Source organism: Anas platyrhynchos, chromosome Z (genome assembly GCF_047663525.1).
Source record: "Anas platyrhynchos isolate ZD024472 breed Pekin duck chromosome Z, IASCAAS_PekinDuck_T2T, whole genome shotgun sequence".
Taxonomy (NCBI): Eukaryota; Metazoa; Chordata; class Aves; order Anseriformes; family Anatidae; genus Anas; species Anas platyrhynchos.
This window is the reverse complement of record NC_092621.1, coordinates 207,310-227,975: the sequence shown is the minus strand read 5'-3', so window position 1 is coordinate 227,975 and position 20,666 is coordinate 207,310. Positions and strand designations below refer to the sequence as shown.

Here is a 20,666-nt window from a genome sequence, read left to right as displayed (position 1 = left end):
GAGGCACCTGCAACCTCAGAATAGAATTTGGAGTCCCAAAACAGGCAATTCACAAAGGGCAAAGTCCAAAAGCCTCACAGACAAGACAGCACAAAAATGCTATTGACAGGCAAGCATCCAGACCTGAGAACGTGTTCCCAAAACAGGGTCACAGCAGACACCACCAACCACGTCATCCAGAAGTAGCTAAGTGTTCTTTGAAAGGGCCCAGACTCTCCCACCTCTTCGTCCCTCTAGAACAGGATGTTGCTTTTATGTAAGTCTGAACTTCAGACCATTTGCAGAGAAAGACAGAAATAGGAATTTTAGGTCTTTCTCAGCTTGAACAGGTTCAAGTCAAGACCAACCCACCTATCAGGCAATTTGTTCCTGGTTGGGGAAAAATCATAGTCAATGAGGGGATGCTTAATCTTCCTGTGAGAGATTACTACAGATGATTTACTGGACAGAACAGTATAAATTAAAAACAACAACAACAAAAAAACGCACACACGCACAAAACCCATTGAGACTATCTTGTTTTGGGTAGACATGCTGTTTTTTAATAAACCTAAACCAGGGCAGAGCACACAGATGAGGGCAATTTGGGGAACTTGGAAAATGAACTACAGACATACCAGCAATCTTGAGCTCAAAAAAATTAGGTACTTTGTATGATCAAAGCAGCCAGCAAACAACTTGATTTACTGTTAAGAGACTTCGAAGTTGACACAGTACTTTTCACCTGACCCTACATATCTGATACTCTTCATACAAGCTTTTGAGCAAATCCAGTTCTGATTAGAGTTATGTTTTAGTCTTTTGTTCTTTTGTTCTGAAGAACAGCATCAAGAATGCTTCCAATACACTCAGACTTCAGTAACACATACCAGATTAAAAGAAAGAAGTTTACTAAAAATATGCATCTTTATTCAAATAAGGTTATTTCCAAACTCCAACCACCAATTTACATTATTCAGAAACAAACATATGGAAATGTCAGCTGTTCACTTTTTTTAAAAAACAAAAACAAACAAACAAACAAAAAACCAAACTAGACAGTCTTCGGTGTTACAGTAATTGATGCAATCAATGATAAATGTCAGATTTTCTTCAAACAGGAAGTTAGGTAATTTAGAACTACTGAATTTTGCTTGAAAGATTCAGGTGTGACTATTTATTTAGTATACTCTAATACAATGAGATACCCTTGTCACAGCAAAGTATTTGCCACTTATCATTCACACTTCAAATACTGGTATTAGATTCGCTCTCCCGTCATATTGTCAAATTGGATTGAAAGTTGTCTTCTCTTAGTCCTGAAATCTTACTTGACAAAATGAAATACGTTATCAGTGTTGAGAGAAACTTCGTATCAAAAGGCTACATTAACTGACAAAAATTCTTAAAATCCAGATTTGTCGCTAGCACTTCAAGAGTAGCCAGAACAAAATTTGGTCTGTGTAATTGGGAGTTTTCCTTTGATCCAGTGAGCTGTGAAGCAATTACTGATGTTCCAGGGAGCAATGACTGTGAAATGAAGCATGAAGCAAAGTTATCACTTGTAGGATGTTACACATCAGACCTTCTGCTCCCTAATGCAAATGGTTCCCACATGGGAGACAGGTCAGATATACTAGCAGGGTAAACACAGAAGCTGAACCCCATATGAGATGTAGCTGTTGATGCAAGTTTGCCCCTAACCCCCAGTCCCAGCCCTCCCTTTTTCCCAAGAAACCACACAACAGTATGGGGCGTCCAGCTTTGAAACAGTTATAATTGGAGAAATTCACAGTAACAAGAAATACAGGCTTCCTCCAACACATACACTGGAGCTGTTCCTCATTACACCAGACCTATGCACCTAATTCATTAGAATACAGTCATTAGCCTTTCTGTACAAAGGGTCTTGCAAAGCCTGCTTTGAGAGAGGGAGTTCATTTAGGTGTTGCACTGATGCAAGAAAGCTAGCAATTGACAAGAATAACAACGTATATCTTCAGAACAATTTAAGAAAATATATTAAGCTTAGTGAAAAAAGTCAGGGTTGTAATAGTTTGGACTCAAGGCACCTGTAAATATTTGCTGGTGTTAGAACTGAATGGATAAATTCCTGTGTGTTACTCTGCATTCTCTGAAAAGGTTTTCATTTACTTATCCTACTTATCCAGGAACATGAGCTTGAGGCAGTAGTTTCTCCAATTAGTACACCAAAATCTCAACTTCAGAAATGAATCTATAAAGCTATACCAGTATGCTACACAGCATAGCTATGTAAACAGGTGTGTAGGTAGTATAATTTTACTGGTATAGCACAGACACCCACTTTTGGGGCACTGCCTTTTCAGTAACAAAGTGTATTGCATAGATTTATCATTTCTCCAAATTGTCAGGCACAATGCTAGAAGTGTTCTTCGTAACAGTGAATTTGGCAGCACGCATTGCACTCCCAGAAGAACAGACTGGAGAACTGCAGGAGTAGTATACTAGGTTCCAGACAAATTTTGCAGGTTTTCAGTCAAATTTGTGATTCAAAGAGAAACATCCAGAGACATTTGTGTATTTTATAGAACTAGAAGAAAAACAAAACTATTCTAACTCTACACGTAAACAACTTAAAGACAAAGTTACCACAGATATGTAAACAAGTCAAAACAAATTAATTTCACATTTCTAATTTGGGCTTTCTGCTTTGTTTCGTTTCAGAAACAAATGTTCATCTGATTAGCAACATCAAAAGAAAAACACGTTCAATCTTACACGTTAGGTATTAAACCAGGAATTGATACACAATACTGGTTCTACAATAGCTGCTGGACTAACAAACATTTCTGAAGCAACAGTCTGCAAGGAAAGTTGTTAACATTCAATATTTGTAGTTTATAATACTTGCCATGTCAATATTTAAATCAAAGCATCTGTATTTGATACATGATAGATACAAGACAGCTTTATAACAGTAAAGGCATATTTCCAAATTCAACATATCTTGAAATCAGATAGGAAATGGTATAAAGCAATGGCATCTCTGTTGAAAAAGTTCCAAAAAGTCTCCAAACAAGATTACAGACAGACTTAAAACTACAAAAAAGAAATCAATCCAAATATATCTGAAGAAACTACTTGATGATGTTTTTGTTTTTTTTTTGCTCACTGCCTAAAAACAGTACCCAAAATAAGGAGATAAGACTTTGTTTGCTTATCTTGTATAGTTTGTTCTATACCAGATACCAGCAGTCTAACTTAACAGTTAGCAGGACTGTCTTTGCATCCATGTACTAAAGAAAAGTTAGAATCTGTATATCACAAGGAGTTAGAATTTCCAAAATCATTCTTAAGCCATTAGATCCAAATAGGAAAGAAATGAAATGTTTATAACAAGTTTTCCTCCCCTCACAATAGAGAGGTGTAGTTTTGTTTTGATTTAAATTTTTGGTTTTAGAGGGTTTTGGGGAATTGTGTGTGTTGTTGTTTTCTAAATCTGATATGGATACTTAGTGGCAAGTTTTCTGCACAAATCATCAATTCACAAATTCCCATTATCAACAGCCACCAAACATGCTTATTTTAAATCCCTCCTCTGAAATTTTAACAAAAGAGGAATACAGTAAACACCTTCCAGTATTTATCAGAAACCTCATTGAGAACAGAGCCCTAGATAGGGTCCGCAGCCTTCCCCCCTTCCTAGCATTTGCTCTGCTGCTCCCCAGTCCATTTTTAACTTTAATATTAACAGTTGAAATGAGAAGATGGTTTAACAAAATTAAATAATTTACAATATTGAAGTATATCAAACACTAAGTTTTCCCTCATTCACAGAGCTGTATGATTTTCTGTGCATACATACTGATGTTATGTACACACAAAAGGAAGAGGTCATCAAAAGAACTTTTTGGCTGCTGCTTCTTGTTGACTCCTGAAAGAAAAACCAGGAGAGAATTCATTATGTATGTACAGTAAAAGATTACCTAACTGGTTTAGATAGTTCGTTCTTTTATTTTGGGATTAAAAGATTCCATTCCCCTTCAACAGAAGCTTAAAGAAATCAAACCTAAGTTGCATCACAAAAACAGTATATAAGTTACTCTATTCACAAATATAAAGGAAGCATGACTATAGTTCCAATTTTGCATCAGATGGAAACATTCTGGGTAGAAAAAACTGTGGAAGAGCTTATTAATTTATTATTAAAATTCTCTAATTGATTTTCTCTAAGGCTTCTCAATATCTGATTTTCCTAAAGATCATGACAGAAGAGGAAATGTGCAATTAAGCAGCATAAGAACTTGCTTGAAATAGAAATAGGACTTTTTCACTCTGGCACAGAAAATTATTTTCTTTAGTGGATATAGATACTGTACTAGATAGAGACACACACACACAAATAGAAGTGCAAGGGCATCAGAAAGAATTGAAGGTGACCAGCTCCTCATTTATCTTGGAAGTCATTTCCCAGTTGATGACATAACATGACATTAAAAAAAACCTCCCTACTTTGTGAAGAAGCAGACATACAATAAAAGTTGATGATATCAGAGCAGCATTTATATTATATTAATACTAGTTATTCTTCCATAAAGGTAGCAAACAGCATTTTCTCTTTGAAAAGCACTGCAGCTGTTTTGGTCCTTTTATTCCAAAGAAGTGTCCACGTATGAGAGAAACAGGACCACCACACAAGTAAGTCCATATTCTCAATAGGTTTCCCTTTCCACTGACATTTAATTTGAATGTTATGATGCTACAAAGAAGAAGAGAATACAGCAAACATCCCAATGTAAAAACCGAACAACAACCACCAAGAAAAAAAAAAACACAACCCACCCCTCCAATGCTAAGAACTCCATAAAACATCAGTATCTCCTTATCTGTCTCTTACATAGGATACGTATCATAAAAAAAAGTTCACTGACAAATCTGTCAAATCAGACAAAAGCTGTTAGGCACATGTAGCAAAAACTCAGATCATGTCAGATTTTGTTAAGATATTAATAAACGTCAGTAAGTCCAGTAGGGGACCACGATGATGGTCAGGGGCTGAAGTGCATGCCTCAGGAGGAGAGGCATGAGGAACTAGACTTGTTCTTCCTAGACAAAAGAAGGTTTTGAGAGGTCTCATGGCAATTTCCAATACCCAGAAGATGTCATTGAAGAGACAGGAGCTGTTTATTTAGAGATGCATGTTAAGACAATGATAGATAACAATCAAGTAGAACTTGAACAGGCTGAACTGAAGACCTCAAAAGGTCTCTTCCAATCTGAATGATTGCTTGTTTTAAAGAAGATTAATATAATCATATCATCACAATTGCATTTCTACTCAGAAGTTCTAAAATCATTTGCCCTGTTGTCTTTAAAGAAAGATATACTTACCTATACATGATATAAGCAATGAATAACACTGTTTGCACTGCTACAAATATGAAGAAGTGCATTGTAGATAAGCATGATGGAAACGGTGGCAAGTCTGGACACTTTGATTTCTCACTGGATGGCTAAGAAATAAGAAAAGTGTTATCTGAGAAGAGAAACAACATGCCATCAAAAGATTGCTACGCAAGAAACAAAACAAGGTCTGTGCACCATGATCTAAAAATTGAAACAATCAGAAATCAGCCAAAAATGACAACTACTTTGAGAAAGTTAATTTAACTCCCTGTTTTTCACTTTCCCCTTTCCTCTTTGTTTCTCAGATAACCTGTCTAACAATAACCTAAGGACCACAGGAGAAAGAAAATAACAACCTTGTATGGGTTCATAAGCTAATTCAGCCTAATTGCTATCTAGGTAAGACTAACGTGTTCCTGAATGTTAACACAGTCATCTTTAACATTTACGTATCTGAAGCAGAGCTTTCCTAAGTTTCCCCTGTTTAAACCTCTCCCTTCTCTGCAGAAGCTTACAAAGTCTCCTATATATGGAACTGTTAAGCAGGGGTACAAACACAAAAGCACCTACAAAACTTAATTGCTTGACCTTGTTTCCACAGGAAGCTAGACTAAAAATCATGCTCTTTGTGCAAAATTTCTCATCAAGACACAGATCATGCAGTTGGGTCAGGGCAGTGCAGTTTCAGCGAAGCAGCTTAATGAAGGATTAATTGCTCTGTAAATTGCATGCTGGCTCATCCCAGCTTTTTACCAACAGCCAAATAAAGAAGCATTACAGTCATGCTTTACACTAACAGCACACAAATTACCATATTTCGTTGTACTAAATGCTCAATGTCCCTTTTTACTACGTGGAGGTGTTCTTTGATGTCACTGAAGTGTTGACTTGCTTCATAGACTCCTGCAGCAGAACCAGGATGTTGAGCTCCACTGATCAGCCTCAGAGTATCAGCCATGGAATTCCTAAAGCAAGACGGACAACAAAACATCATTCAATACAAAACATTTTTTTATATAAACAGCATTTATGTTGGACACATTTCAGTCCATTAAAATTAGTCTGAAATACACAGGTACCCAAAAAGGCAGAAAACATTCTTCTGGCTTCCAAGGATACTTCTCAGGAGGCAATTCCTTAACCAAACTATTGTCTTTAATATTTGATTCTGCAGACAGTTTCGATTTGTACAGTGTGCTACCTCCCAAAGTCACACAGAAAACAAGATCTGGCAAATATTCTATTGCTAGACATCTGCTTTGCTTGATTGATCAAGTCTAAAACAAGTCCTTTATCTAAGGCTCTTGCCAAGGCTTTAGGATAAACAGAGTATAATACAATCTTTGAAGAAAGCCAAAGCTGTTTTATAAAAATAAATAAATAAAAGCAGTCATGTAAGAAATAAAAATAAAGAAGCGGCTTTAGGGATAAGAAAAGATTTAGATACATCCTTGTTTCATGATTATCACTTATATGAGAAACTCATTTCCTATATGCGCTGTCATAATACTTAATATTGTTACCATGTGAATTCATTTTGCTGCTCTAACAAATCATATTAAATCCCTGAAAAGTTGAGGTTCCATACCTAGTTTTGTTTGAGGTGAACTAATCAGTGAGAGAAAAACACTTAGTCTCTAGTCAATATGTTTATATAGTTTTCCCTTACTATGATGTCTCTTTTCAGTTGCAAAGAGGATTATTTTCAGCTAAAATATTTATCATGTGAATGTTAATCTCTTCGTTATTAACAGAATAAGCAATCAAAATGTACGTCTTTGGATTCCTGTTTAATTTACTTAAAACTTCACATTTTCCTTCAGATTAGGGTTTACTTTAATGCCTTCAAGGTGAAGTCCTAACTCTTTGTACAGTGGTCAGCAATTTAACTTGCACCTTAAGAAAAAAAACACACTAGAACGTCATTCCTTGAGAAAACTGGTAGCAACAATACATAAACGCTTCACAAAATTTTATTATTGATTTTAAATGGTTTATATTCATTGTGCAAATCGCAAGGTAAGCATCAAAACTTAGATGTTTACAAAGAATCTTCATAAAGGTGGTGCTCATCTTTTAGCTTTGCATCAGTTGCTCTTTATGCCATTAAAGTTCAAAACACAGAATTTTTTTTTTTAAAAAAAAAAAAAAGGTACCATACAGATTCAAAGGCACTACCACAAATCTAGGTAAAAACTGCAAACGCAGATACGTTATTATTTAGTTTCACAGCTGCTGTCTCATCATGGCAAAAATTTTGCAGCATGCTCAACTACTTGAAGTAGCTACATGTTAAGTCAGAGCTACACATTGAATTAATCTACTCAATTATATTAAGCTGCAGATACACCACTAGAGAAAAAAGGCACTTAGCAATTGTAGCCCCTCTTAAATGTAGGATTAACGATATAACTCTTCTCCAAATGAAAGACTACTAGTTTTTCCTTTTAAGTGTCACACAGACAATCAACTTCACATGAGACAAACAATATTCTGCATACTTCCATAAAAAAAATTCTCCTCACTTCCAGTAATGATCCAAGAATTCCCCTTTTCCTTCCATGTTTGTGAAAAGTCAATCCTACTTCAGCACATTGGAAGACAACCCACTTTCCAGTTTTATTTGTTAAATACAGATAATGTGCTGCACTCTAGGTATGCATGGATTTCTGCAAAACTCTCAGTACTTGCAATACTAAAAACAAAGCTATTGAAGTTATCAAAAGGGTTTAACAAAAGATAGCTGCTTGCTTCTACAAGCTGCTGCAAACAAAGATAGGTAAGACATCTCTCACTCATTCTACATTTTTGTCTTTGAACCAATAGTATTTATACAGGCAAAATTAATGCAAAAAAAAAAAAAAAACTTCCATCTGTCGTGAATTAAATGAACATATCCTGAATAGCATTAGCATATAATCTATACGTTTTATATTTTTATGTTATTAATGTATAAAGTCAGTTGGTTACTATTTACCTGCTCTTACAATTAGTGTTGTAATAACTTATTTTAGAAGAAAATTTTTCCACTGGAAATTGTTCCTAACTACCCCATGGAAACCCATGCAATGAACAGCGGGACCACTGCCTAATAATTGCTGATTGTTTATCTTGGCCCACTATTTTCAGTGCTAGAATGCAAGTGAGACTCATTTGGTACATCTCTCTCCTTGTACCAGAATCCCTGTGTAATGAACAGAAATCGGCATACCCGCCTTTCCCCAGATTAATCCACTTTGTTAAAAGCAAAATAACTTCCCTAAATAGACATGGTCTGTATCAAATTTAATTTACTTTACTTTTGCATAAACAATATCATGCTGTTCGTTTCTACTGTATGAACATGCAAGACTCTTCTGTAATCAGATGATTAAGAAATCCCCAAATCTTGACAAGAAAATTACTTAAGACAGTAAGTCCTTTTCCTCTGGGATGACCAGCAATACCAACAGCGGGCTGTTCATTTCTATCTATAAATAAAACATTTCTTTAATCTAAGAAAAATATTAAGACGACGTTACACAAACTCATACCTAGTAAGTAGTCACTGAAAGGGCAGACTGCCAGTGTTAACAAGAAAATCTAATTTGCTTGTAAGGTATAAAGATTTGTCAAGAATATTAATGCTAAAGCTTCTGTGGAAGAACAAGTGCAAAAAAAAAAAACAAAAAAAAAAAACAGAAGCACTCTAATCTTCATTGTACAAAAACCTGACCTACTTAGATGAATGACAAGATCTGCCCCTGAACTAATACCAGAGAGGAAAAACACACACAAAAAAAAACAACCAAACAATTGCTTATACACAATACACAATATCAAGTTGTAGAATTGATTATTTTTTTTAAGCCAAAAAATAATATGTTTTAACTACTGAAAATGAAGTAGTAAACCAACTTAAAGACATTCCAGCTAACAACAGCTATTGTTAAACATCTTGGAAGCAGTATATAAACACCCCCTTGAAAGACAGGCATTCTCAAACCCACTTTAGCAGTACCGAACCTTAAACATGGAGATCTTTGCTTCATTTGGTAACTTAATTAGAAAAGTACAGCATACTTCTCAATCAATTAAAAAATATACACCTTAAAAGCTAAACTATTAATCATTTGGGAACTTGCAAGTGCCCTTGCAGATATAGAAGATTCCTGAGAAAGTTAAAAGTCCTGGCAAAAGTCCTGTGACAAAAGACAAAACAAGACAACAATAAAATCAGGAGCCTTAACATTTGATTCCGACAAGTCTGACACACAACTGAACTCAATCAGGCAAGTTCTGTGTCTGTCAGTCTCCTTTACTGTGATTATCTTTTGCTACAAAAAGATGCATCAGTATCAACTGATAGGCAGTTTTCACACAGCAAATAAACGTTAGACCATTAAATATTCACAAATTAGAAAAACAATTTTTTGACAACTTCCCTTACCACTAAACAAAAAAAGGTATTTTAAGTCACAGTCAGGTTTCCAGCATCTCCAAGGATGGAGACTGCAAAACCTCTCTGGGCAACCAACCTACTAAATGTCTCACTACCATCACAAGCAAAAAATTTATTTATTTATTTATTACATCTGAAGAGCAAACAGAACTCCATGTATTCCAGTTTGTGCCCACTGCCTCCCATTCTGTCACTGGGTACCCAGTGAGAAGACTGGCTCTGTCTTCCTTCCCCTACCACCCACACCCCAAATCTTCCCCAGCCCCCATCATCTCCAAAATCAGATGTTTACACACATTGTTAAGACCTTGCTGAGCCTTTTCTCCAGTCTGTATCATTTCTCCCAGCTCCCTTATCTTTCATTGTGTGCCCTTAATCATTGTCATGGTTGTTTACTGGACTCCCTCTACTACCATCCACGCCTCTGTCATACTGGGGGACCCCAGACCCCACAAGGGGATGCCACCAATGCTGAGTAAAAGACAAGTCATCACCTTTGACACACTGGCAACATTGCCTAACGCAGCCCAAGATGCTGTTCGTGGTCTTTAACATAAGGGCACACTGCTGTCCCACATTCAACTTGTCTACCAGTAGTCAAGTTCTTTTCTACAGAACTGCCTTCCAGACGATCAGTCCCCTGCCTGTACTGATAGATGGAGTTACACAGCTGCAGGACTTTGCACTTGCCTTTAACTTCATGAGATTCTTGTTGGAACACTTCTCCAGCCTGTCCAGGTCCCACTGAACGGTTGCACAACCATGCGAGTATCAAACGCTACTCCCTGATTTGCATCACCTGTAAAACTGCTGAAGATGCACCCAGTCTTACTGTCCACATCATTAATAAAGATGCTTGAAGAATAATGGCCCCACTACCAACCCGAGGTGCACCGTTAGTGACTGCCTGCCAGCTGAAGTTTGTGTCACTGATGACAACCCTTTCTTTGACCCTGGTAGTTCAGCAAGACTTGAAATTTTTGTTTATTTATTTTAAGTGGTATCTGTGGATTTTGCTGTTGTTTGTTCTTGAACTCTTAGAAACAGAACCACCTTTTCATATACTCCATGAATAAGAATTCCCAGTGGAAATGAAATCTGAACATTTTCATTTGCACAAAACTTCCCTTCAGAAGACTTACATGCCTTAACAGATTTTGCTTACACTAAAATATGTATATATATATATATATATATATATACACACACACACACAATGTAACTCCTATTGTCCGCATACTCCTGATAAAATGACAAGATACTCCAGTACAACATAATTTATTTATTAAGATTCACCAGCTATAATGTGAAGGCATTCATGCTCATGTTGTTATCAGTGCCCTAAAAATCAGAGCAAGAAATTTTCATGAGGTAGCAGGTTACCAAACTAGTCATTCTACAGAAACCAAGTGGTTCCAAAGGTGCTCTACTTACCTTGCTTTTGCAGCAGAACCTCATGATAAAGTGCTGCACATGAGGGGGGCTTAACCACTGTCTGGACACAAACTTATGTTTATTACAGAAATTGAACAATCATCACTAAGGAACACATACAGAAATTTCAAGTTTACCCATATTCTTCTACTGAAATAACAAATTTGGCTTAAAAGGTGGAAACTAATAAAATTCAAAACACAGCCTTAATATTTAGAAAAGAAAGCATTTACCTCATTTCATTCACTTGTCTAATGACCTCTTCTTGAGTTTTCACAACGGTATCAATCTCTTGCTGGGAAACCTGGTGTTGGGGCAGGAAAGGGTGAGAAAAACAAATCAACATATCTTGGAAAAAATAATTGATTGCACTTTCAAAATTAGGCAGAGATATCAACTGCAGTTTACTTTTTGAGTTACCTGTACTTGTTGACCTGGAACACCAGCTCCTCTTTTAGCAATCTCATCTGTGACTGCAGAGACATATCTTCTCTGCTCATCCAGAATCATGTCCAATTGTCTATTTAGCTGCTTGATTTCAAGATGAATTCGATTCTGCCCTTCAAAGATTTGCCTCAGTTCACGATCATTTACAGTTTCAAAAGGATCATCCGCTGGTAAGAAAAAAAAAAAAGCACAGGAAATAATTAACACATATGCATTCATCATAAGTTGCACTGCATTTTTCTTGCACCCTTGAAGTTTCCACACTAACATACTTTTCCAGTAATTAAATATATTTCTTTCAATAATTGGATATATCTCTAAAGTCTGTATATGTTTCTGTTCATTTGTTTTGTTCTCAATACAGGCATGAATCAGAACAGTTCAGTTGGATGGGACCTTTTAAGATCACAAAGAACAACTTCCTGACCACTTCAGGGCTAACCAAAATTTGAAGTATACTACTGAGGACTGTCGAACACTGACAGGCTTGGGGCATCAGCCACCTCACTGGGAAGCCTGTTCCAATGTTTGACCACCCTTACAGTGAAGAAATTTTTCCGAATATCCAATCTGAACAGCTTTCTGCCATTCCCATGCATCCTGCCATCAGCTCCAAAGGAACACAGTCCAGCACATCCCTTTCCACTTCCTCTCCTCAGGAAGCCTGAGAGGAAAGAGATCTCGTATTACGGAAACCATTTCACAAACACAAAACCAAAGATTCTTAAATATGGTACAGGGATACAAAAATCAGTAGGAGCTTTGTTAAGATCAGCATGCCACAGTATTAGGCCCTAGTTTTGAACATCCTGGAAAGCAAACATTTTCCTTGAAAACTCAAAAACTGCTCAAATAACTTGCCTGGCTGTCCTTGAACATCAGGATGCTCCTTTTGAAATTCTTCTTTCTTTTTATCCAATTCTTGTTGAAAGTGTTCAAACTCTTCTTGATATTTTTCTTTATCTTTTTGAGGAATTTCTGCATCTGGTGTGGGCTTTAAAACATTATCAAAGGTAAGGGGGAAGAGAGAAGATTTTCTACCACTCCTATATGACACACTGTCCAGCAAATGCTGTCTAGACTTCAGGTCTGATGGCATGACAATTTGTGAAGCGCATGTATTAACATATGTTAACAATGTATTAACGTAGAAGCAAGAAACCAGGCATTCGCATGGAAACTCATGGCTTTTTCCTGAAAAGCCTACTTTCTGCAATTATAAAGAAGTCAAGTTTTACAAGAACAGATGAGGATTAACAGTACAAAAGTGTTCTACAGGAATGCAAAGTTGAAAGTGAAAACAAATTTGTCCAAAGTGTACCTTTGTTTGTTTTCTTTGCATTTTTTGTTTTAATATCAGGATTATCATCGATTCAGTGTTACTTCAAGAGTTCTGGTCCTAAATGTAACTAAACTACTGAAATACTATAGCATTGATCTTATTTTTCCAAAACAGATGACTGCACAGCTCCATGCCAAAATTTAGAAACAGGGATGCTAATTATGACTGCAGAAAAAAATGCCAAGATCTGGTGCTATACATATATTAGCACATTTTACTAGTTATGCATAGAGACACTTACTACTTCCTTCCCAGGCTCAGTCAACTGGAAAGTCAGAAAAGACAGGACATCGTGGTCATCTGGATTAAACAAACAAACAAAAAACCAACAATACTATAGAGTACTGCTACATATTATAAAATATCCTGCAACTTTTCAGGTCAACCTTCCAACTTGTAAAGGATCTCCAGCTAAGAGTATCCTCTCAAAGCCCTCCCAAGTTTATGCAGTAGCAAATGAGACTGATCAACATCTTTGTCAGGACAAACTAAAGGTATTTCTATGCTAGGCATGAAAAAGATCTACGCATTTCAGTTATTTGGGAACAGGAGGAGATTAGTTCAAACAGGAAGAGATTAGGTCAAAAATTAGTATAATGGATCAACACCAGCCATAAAAGTGTAAAAAAAAAAGTCTCTTGCAAGTCTCCACACTGTCTGCCACAATTTAACATTTTCTACCTGCAAGTCCCCCTGTTGCTGCAGATATTCCAAAATATCCTTGTGATGGCAACACCATATCTTCCACTTTAGCACAAAATTCAAAATCTTCCTTATCCGGAGTAAATCCATTGTTAATTAATACCTAGAAAGACAAACACCTATAGTTTTAACCACAAAAATCTATTTGAGAAATTACTCAGGCAAAGCTATTTGCACAATCTGGTTAATTGTTTTGTTAATTCATACTAATGGACACAAATACAACTTATCAGGCAACTTCATAGTTTTTTGGCTTCTGAAAGCAGGTGTTTAATTTCTGAAGAAGGTTCTACTAGAAAAAAGCATAAGCTTTTATTTTAAAGAAGAAAGGCCTGATTCAAAGTTCAACATGAACAGAATTCCATATTTTCTATTCATTGCTTAAGAGGACATATTATACAGACGTAAGAGAGATAAAAACTTACTTATCTGTTAAAAGAAACAGCAAAACAAATTAATACATGGAAAAATTCATCAAGATCTAATAATACTAACTCTTGTTGAAGAAATCTGTGACTCAGTGATCACTAAAGGCCAATCTATCAAGTATATATCCCAATAGGATTCTGGGCAACACATATTTTTGGTCCAGCCTAGTACAGTCATCCTTACTGCTCTTCAGTCGACCCTAAGCTTAGAGATTCTCTCTTCCTCCACCAAAGCATTCCAAGAACCGCTAAGGTTAGCTGTACCACTTGGGTGAGGAGCTTCTAGATAAGGCATCAGCGACTGGGCATATTCAAAAAGAGAGCAGCCTCAGTCTGCAATTTAATTTTCATTAAAGACTAACACATAGCTTTTAGCATTACAACTGAGTACAAGGTCCACTTTTTTAGGTGCCCTCATGTTTACTTTTAGAGAAACTTTTACTAAAAAGTGATAGCCGCATGTTGTAACTGACTAATGCCTATGAACAGTATCTTTTCAGTAGAAATCAGAAGCCAAGAAAGAAATACTTCATAGCTATCCCAACCCAGCACCACATTAGCATTTTTGTCCCCGTATCTAGGAGGCAATCATCCAAATAGTATTTAAGAAGTCTTAAACACCCCCTTACACTAGTGGTTTTCTATCTTCTTTAACATAGAAAGTCCTCCTGCTTCTTGGAGGTGGGAATTCTCAAGCAACAAATTTAAGTGTGCTGTCAAAGAGCTGTCTTTTCTTAATCATATTTTAAGAATCCCCTACAGTCAACTGGAAGCTCTCTGATCAGCTTGAGAAATATGCTCAAGTGCAGGGGCTGCTCAACTGTGTGAAAGCTGAAGAACATACGCTGGCTTTGGGACACATTTACAGGCCAGTCAACAGCAACACAGCAGGGTCGGAGCACATACATGTATGAATACAGCAGCATGACTGAACCCCACGTAACATCAGAGAAATCAGCAATACCTGCTAAGTCAGCTCAGAAAGCTACAGATGTGCTGAAAGAACTTGTCTAGTATTCGAACATACTGCACCTCGTTCCAGCTTCCAAGCTACTGAGCTCAACTTTTTCAAGAATATTCAAATTAGCATAAGAGGCCTTTGTAGCAACTATTTCAAACCCCCAACCCCACACTTGAAAAACTGAGAAACATGAGTTAATTAGATCACTTCAGAGTACTTACAGTCAGTGTTTTTTGGTAGTATGTAATTTTTGCTCGAACAGGGTAGGGTTTATTACGGAAGTCCCTCTGACAGGAGGCCAATGCTTGAGTGGAACCATCACTATGCAAGAAGACAACTTGCATAAAACTATATCTTATGATATATCAGCTAAGACAAAAAAGCATCATTGTATCACTAAGAAGCATCACACTATTTTTTCAAAATCTAAAAGCTGTTGCAAAAGATGTCTCTCAGTTGTATTGAGCTTTTCTGAAGTCTGGGCTCAACAGTACCAGGTGGTTTCTACTATAGGTAGAAACAGCAATGGGGAAGTCTGCTTTTAAGACATATTCCTGCACCTGTAAACTAACTATAGGCTGGACCACACCAGCTAAACTAAATGCCTCTCTTCCCAAAACTACCTCCTCCCCCCCCCCCCCAAAAAAAAAAAAAAGTAATTGTGCTGTTGACAACAGACCATCAGAAATCAAAATTAAACCAATTAATTATTAATTTACTAAGAGGCAATTAGTTTTCAGCTAATCACTCGTCATCTATAAGCTGCATACGGAACACCCCCATAAGCAGTGAAGAGGTAAAAAGTCCGTACATCCACTTGTCTGAGTTCACCCACACCTAAGGCCACGTAACACTTAAATCAGTTGCCCATTTCTGTGCTGTTAAAACAGTGTTTTAACAAACAGAAAACCGTAGATATAAAGGAATACATAAACAGAGTTCCATATAAAATAACCCTTTAAAATGTGTCTTGGAGAGTTTCATGCAACACTTCATCATTCAAAAACAAACATTTGTCATTCAGTCAACATTGAAAATAAACTTACTTCTGATGGTCATACAGAAGATTTCCATTGTTGCCTACAACAATCACTCCAGGATTGTTTTTCTAGAAAAACAAATAGCAAACAAATGGGATAGTTTAATTCAAAGAGAACTATGTGACATCACTGATAGCCTTCCTGTGAAGGAAAACCTAGAAGTCATGTCATCTTTAAGTACAGAAAGCAAGATGACTGAAGTAGTGTGTCATCCTGCATACTTTGCAAGAGACGGGTATGTTCTTTGTATAGCTAGGGGTGGGGAAAAAAAATAAGTCCTTGGCTATGCCACTGAATAGCATCATTTGATAAATACAGAAATATAAATTCATCTATAGATTTTATATGTAGCAAATATACAGATCTTAGAACTCTTAGATGACTTACTACATCTGACTTTGTCTACGTAACTCAGAAAAACATTCAAACAGGCTGTATGTTGACATCTTGCTGACTTTATCAGTCATTACAAAAAGAACTCAGGAGCTATCTGTCACTGGCTAAACAAACATATCCCGTTATTTAAACTGCTAGAAAATGAGAACAAGCTGAAATGGGAAGAGCAGAACAAATTTACAGTGCTCTTCCAGATGCCTAGAGGAGTTTAGAAAGTTAACTCTTGTTTTTACAGGAGCACGAGTTTTCAGAGATAATCTCTACTTTCCCTTCAACATTACCATTCATTATTTCCCACAGGAATTTACTGTCCAATTGGACAGATTCCCAACTCTTAAGAAAACAAAACGTGGATTTCAAGAATCCAATAAACGACATATTTCTCTATTCACAGTGACAGGGAGCAAGTGGTCCTTTTTCTTTAATACTTTGAGACCACTACAACTGAAGTATGCGATTGCTTTCCCTCATCACTTACACTGGGACAACAGAACTGTGCATGGTGTAGAGAAATACACCATAGTTTCTACTTCTCAGCAATTGATTTTGATTAGATGAATTGCTTCAGTATCAGCATTACGCCTGCTCAGTACCACCAAAATACTTAAACAGCATCTTCTTAACAGTCTATTCTAGTGTAACAACAGTATTATTGTATTATTTCAAACATATTTGCATATATTCTGCAGAAAGTGTGTAAAACCAGTTCAATTTCATAGCATTAATGAATGCAACCCACGCCTAGTACCCTTTAGAGCATAGCAGACAGATACTAACATAATACCTTTTCCAACCTAAATGATTCTATGATTCTATTTAGTGTGGTTCTTACTATTTCAGCTGTTCAGAGCTATAAAACTTTTTTTTCCTTTTTGAAAAGCTCTTTTCACCATGTCTACAGAGAAATAAAAATCCAACTCTAGGATAGCCTGCAGCCTTAGAAAGAAGTGAAAAAAAAAGGCTTTGCAATTTTTAGAATCAACATCATAACTAGGTCGCTTTGAGTTGGAAGTACTAGGTGAAGTCTACTTCTGAACGCTAACATATTAGGCTGATGTTCAGCTACATCCTAGGCACCTTCCAGCAAACATACAAAAAACAGTACCAGGAAGGTTTTCTCCATACTGGGACTGAAGAATGTAACAGGCTATCATCAAAGAAGTCTTACAGACTCCAGTATTTAAGACACGTCAGACCAATGCAGGCATGGCACAGACTTTCGTTTTGACTAGAAGTGACACATCATCACCTTCTAAAAAAAAAAAAAAAAAAACAAAAAACACCTAAAAGAGTCCTGGAAAACAGAACCATCCACATGCAAATTTTGACAGATGGTCTTTTCAGCCAGCTAAACTATGCAAAAGTCCACAGCCCTGTCAGAAGACAGAAAAGCTTTTAAAATTCTTAGCAAGTTGAACAACACTCCAATTCTTGTCTTTCAAGATCTAAATCATAAACGTCACCTTCAGTCTGTCAGCTTTTAAGTTTACTGTATATTGAAACCCATCTGCAGGAAAAAGAAAAAACAACACACTAAACCTTTACACCTACAAATAAGTAGCTAGAACAGTAGAAAAAAGCCAAAGCAGTACCAGAAAAGCAAAGCAGACCAACTGCAGATTGTTAGAGTTTCTGAGGACCTTTGATGCATTCTGGACTGGAAAACTGAAAACTCAAAAGCAGGTACCTATAGCAATGTTACTGATTTTTAGATGAAAGTAGGAAAAAAAACAACAAACAGCAACTATCATCATTGCCACAGATGCTACCAAGCTGCTCAAGGCAGATTTGTTCCACAAAAAAAGAGCATCTCTGCTAAGAGACACATAAATCTGCTTCCACAGTAGCATGTTTTGTACAACATGCCTCTTCCAAAGCATAACTCTTCAGGTTTATCAACACTGCGAACTGTGCATGGACATTCCAAATTTCAGCTTATACATATGTGCAATGCATTTTTCCTCCAAACCTAACAGATGAGCTAATATTCAGTAGATTCATTATGTGTTACACTCCAACTTTCAAGCTTGAACTTCCTACCCACTCTCCCCCCCCCCCAAAAAAAAAGAAAAAGTGACACACTTGAAAAAGTATATAGAAAAGGTCAAGCTGAAATTGTATTAAGGAAAACATGACTATTTTAAACCAGCCCTTTAAGTGAAAGATGGAGGGAAATAGGAAAACGGCATTCTATTTTTTCCCCACAAAGCTGTATGTACCAAACAGGCAGGAAATTAATTTTATCTCTCTGTTAGAAGAGTTTACTTCCAACTAACCTTTCCGTCATTGTCAAAGGAATCAAAGAAGATTCCAACACCATTCCACTTATCAGCTGCCCCAAAAACAGGACCTTCCATGCCTTGCTCTTCTGTAAACCAGATTGCCTATTGCAGAAAGAAATTAAGAGCTGTAAGTCAAGAGCCACTTTTTGAAGTACGTCTATTTTTTAAACTTAGATCAAATTTTTAATACCAGTCCATCAGCTCCAATGCGGCCTCTTCCTGTAACTCGAAAGGTCACTTCAACTTCCCAATATTCAAATATTGACTTGTTTTTTGTCCACACTGATCCTCGTTGGCTTTTCAAAGAAGTTGTTATTCGAATCTGATCTGCACTTGGTATTGCATCTAGAAAAGAAAGGAACCAACGTTAAATATAATAAAAAGTATTGTGAATGTGCAACCAGCCATTTAACAAGTCCTCTAAATTCACAAAATTGTCCAGTCACTTCAGCTCGAGTTTTCAGAACAGCTTTTTAATGGAATACTCTATCACTTGAGAATTAAAACAAAACAAACGAAAAAAAAAAAACATCCAACGCCATCCTTACTCCTAAGAAGTTAATGACTGTTCTTTTACAGAGTACTTGTTCACCTTCCATTTGGTAGTGCGATGAACAACTTGAATAGAACATGGTCTTGTCGTTAAGATACTAATTAAGTTTAAAAAAAAAAAAAGTCAGATTTTGTTTCCTGCCTTAAGCATCGTGTGATTTTTTCCACAAGTCACTGTTTTCCCTCCTGCTTTTTACGAACAGATGTTCCAGTCTTCTGTTTAGCGGTTTAAAGAAAAAAGAGGCACGAGTTGAGGGAGAAAGAAGGGAGGAGTGAGGAGTCATTCACACTTATGAAATGACATCTGTTTGGCTTAAAAAAAGCAAGCAAGAACGTAACATGCAGACAGTTTCCTCCCTGTCACCTGTAACTTCACGTTAACATCGAACAGCCTTCAGAGCTAAAACGTAACACTCTCGAGGCAACCAAAACGAGCTAAATTAAAATCCGGCAGAAAGCGAACAGAAGTTAGCGCTACGGCCGAAGCTACCGGCCAGGAAGGCCCAAAGCGCCGCCGCGATTCACAGCGGGAGGGGGGCGTCGGGACGGAGACCTCGCCGGCGACCGGGGGCCGCTGCCCCGTGGGCGCAGCCGGAGCCCGGCGGAGCCGAGCCGCGCGGCCCTCGCACCGCAGCCAGCAGGGGGGCTGGCGGCTGGCCGCCCGCAGGGACACGTCGACACCTCCGGACCGGTCTCGGGCAGCTCCGGAGCGGCCGCCGGCGCTTCCCCGCTACCGCCGAGGCTCCTCGGAACCGCCCCCGGTTACGAGCCTGCAACCTGCCCGGCCGCGGCCGGCCGGCTCCGGCCACCTGCGCCGTGGCTCCCGGCCCCGGCCCCGGCCCCGGCCCCGGCCCCAGCCCCAGCCCCAGCCCGCCGCGGCTCCGCCCGCCCGTTCCGTTCCGTTCCGTTCCCCGGGCACCGTCGCCGGCCGGCCGGCCGCAGCCCCCTGCGCGGTTGCCCCCCGCCCAGCACTTACTGCCCGTATGCGCCCAGAACGGCACCGTGCCGTCCGCCTGCACCAGGTGCGGCCCCTTGAAGCTGTACTTGTACTCGAACCGGCGGTGCGGAGGCGCCGCCGCCGAGCCCCCCTCTGCCGCCGCCCGCCCCAGGGCGAGCAGGGCACCGGCCACGAGAGCCACCGCCAGGCCGCCCCTCCGCGCGCGCGCCGCCATCTTGGGCCGTGCTGCGGGCCGCCGGGCACAGCCAACAGGGCGCCGCGCGATTGGCCGAGCGCGGGGCCGGGCCCGGCGGGGCGGGGCGGGGCGGGGCCGGGC

At 38.4% G+C, this 20,666-nt stretch overlaps 1 protein-coding gene and 1 long non-coding RNA gene across 5 annotated transcripts in view; one reads left to right on the top strand and one right to left on the bottom strand.

The window, feature by feature from the left end:
- The window catches only part of LOC106018282 (uncharacterized), a 43,654-nt gene extending 27,467 nt beyond the window's left edge, over positions 1-16,187 (top strand). For 3 of the 4 annotated variants that reach the window (XR_011805751.1, XR_011805750.1, XR_002403883.4), the window contains one exon: positions 5,673-5,906. This is a non-coding gene — a long non-coding RNA (uncharacterized lncRNA). Of the gene's footprint in view, positions 1-5,672; positions 5,907-12,053 lie in introns of those variants that run through there. The other variant, XR_011805752.1, reaches the window with a different exon arrangement.
- On the bottom strand, positions 888-20,609 carry LMAN1 (lectin, mannose binding 1). Its single transcript, XM_027447134.3, has 13 exons — positions 20,369-20,609; positions 19,031-19,185; positions 18,835-18,942; positions 16,169-16,230; positions 15,344-15,443; positions 13,713-13,836; positions 13,273-13,331; positions 12,551-12,683; positions 11,663-11,856; positions 11,476-11,546; positions 6,179-6,332; positions 5,353-5,474; positions 888-3,895 (listed from the first exon to the last, which is right to left on the bottom strand). The coding sequence occupies exons 1-13, from the start codon at positions 20,562-20,564 to the stop codon at positions 3,859-3,861; spliced, it is 1,515 nt and encodes a 504-aa protein (XP_027302935.1). The 5' UTR covers positions 20,565-20,609; the 3' UTR covers positions 888-3,858.
- Between the last annotated feature and the right edge of the window lie 57 nt (positions 20,610-20,666).

Coding starts and splice junctions, on each gene's coding strand:
- LMAN1 (XM_027447134.3), bottom strand. CDS start 20,564: ATGGCGGCGCGCGCGCGGAGGGGCGGCCTGGCGGTGGCTCTCGTGGCC. Junction 19,186..20,368: donor GTTCTGGGCGCATACGGGCA/GTAAGTGCTGGG, acceptor TTTCTTTTCTAG/ATGCAATACCAAGTGCAGAT. Junction 6,333..11,475: donor AGACAAGTGAATGAAATGAG/GTAAATGCTTTC, acceptor GTCTTGCTTTAG/GAATTCCATGGCTGATACTC.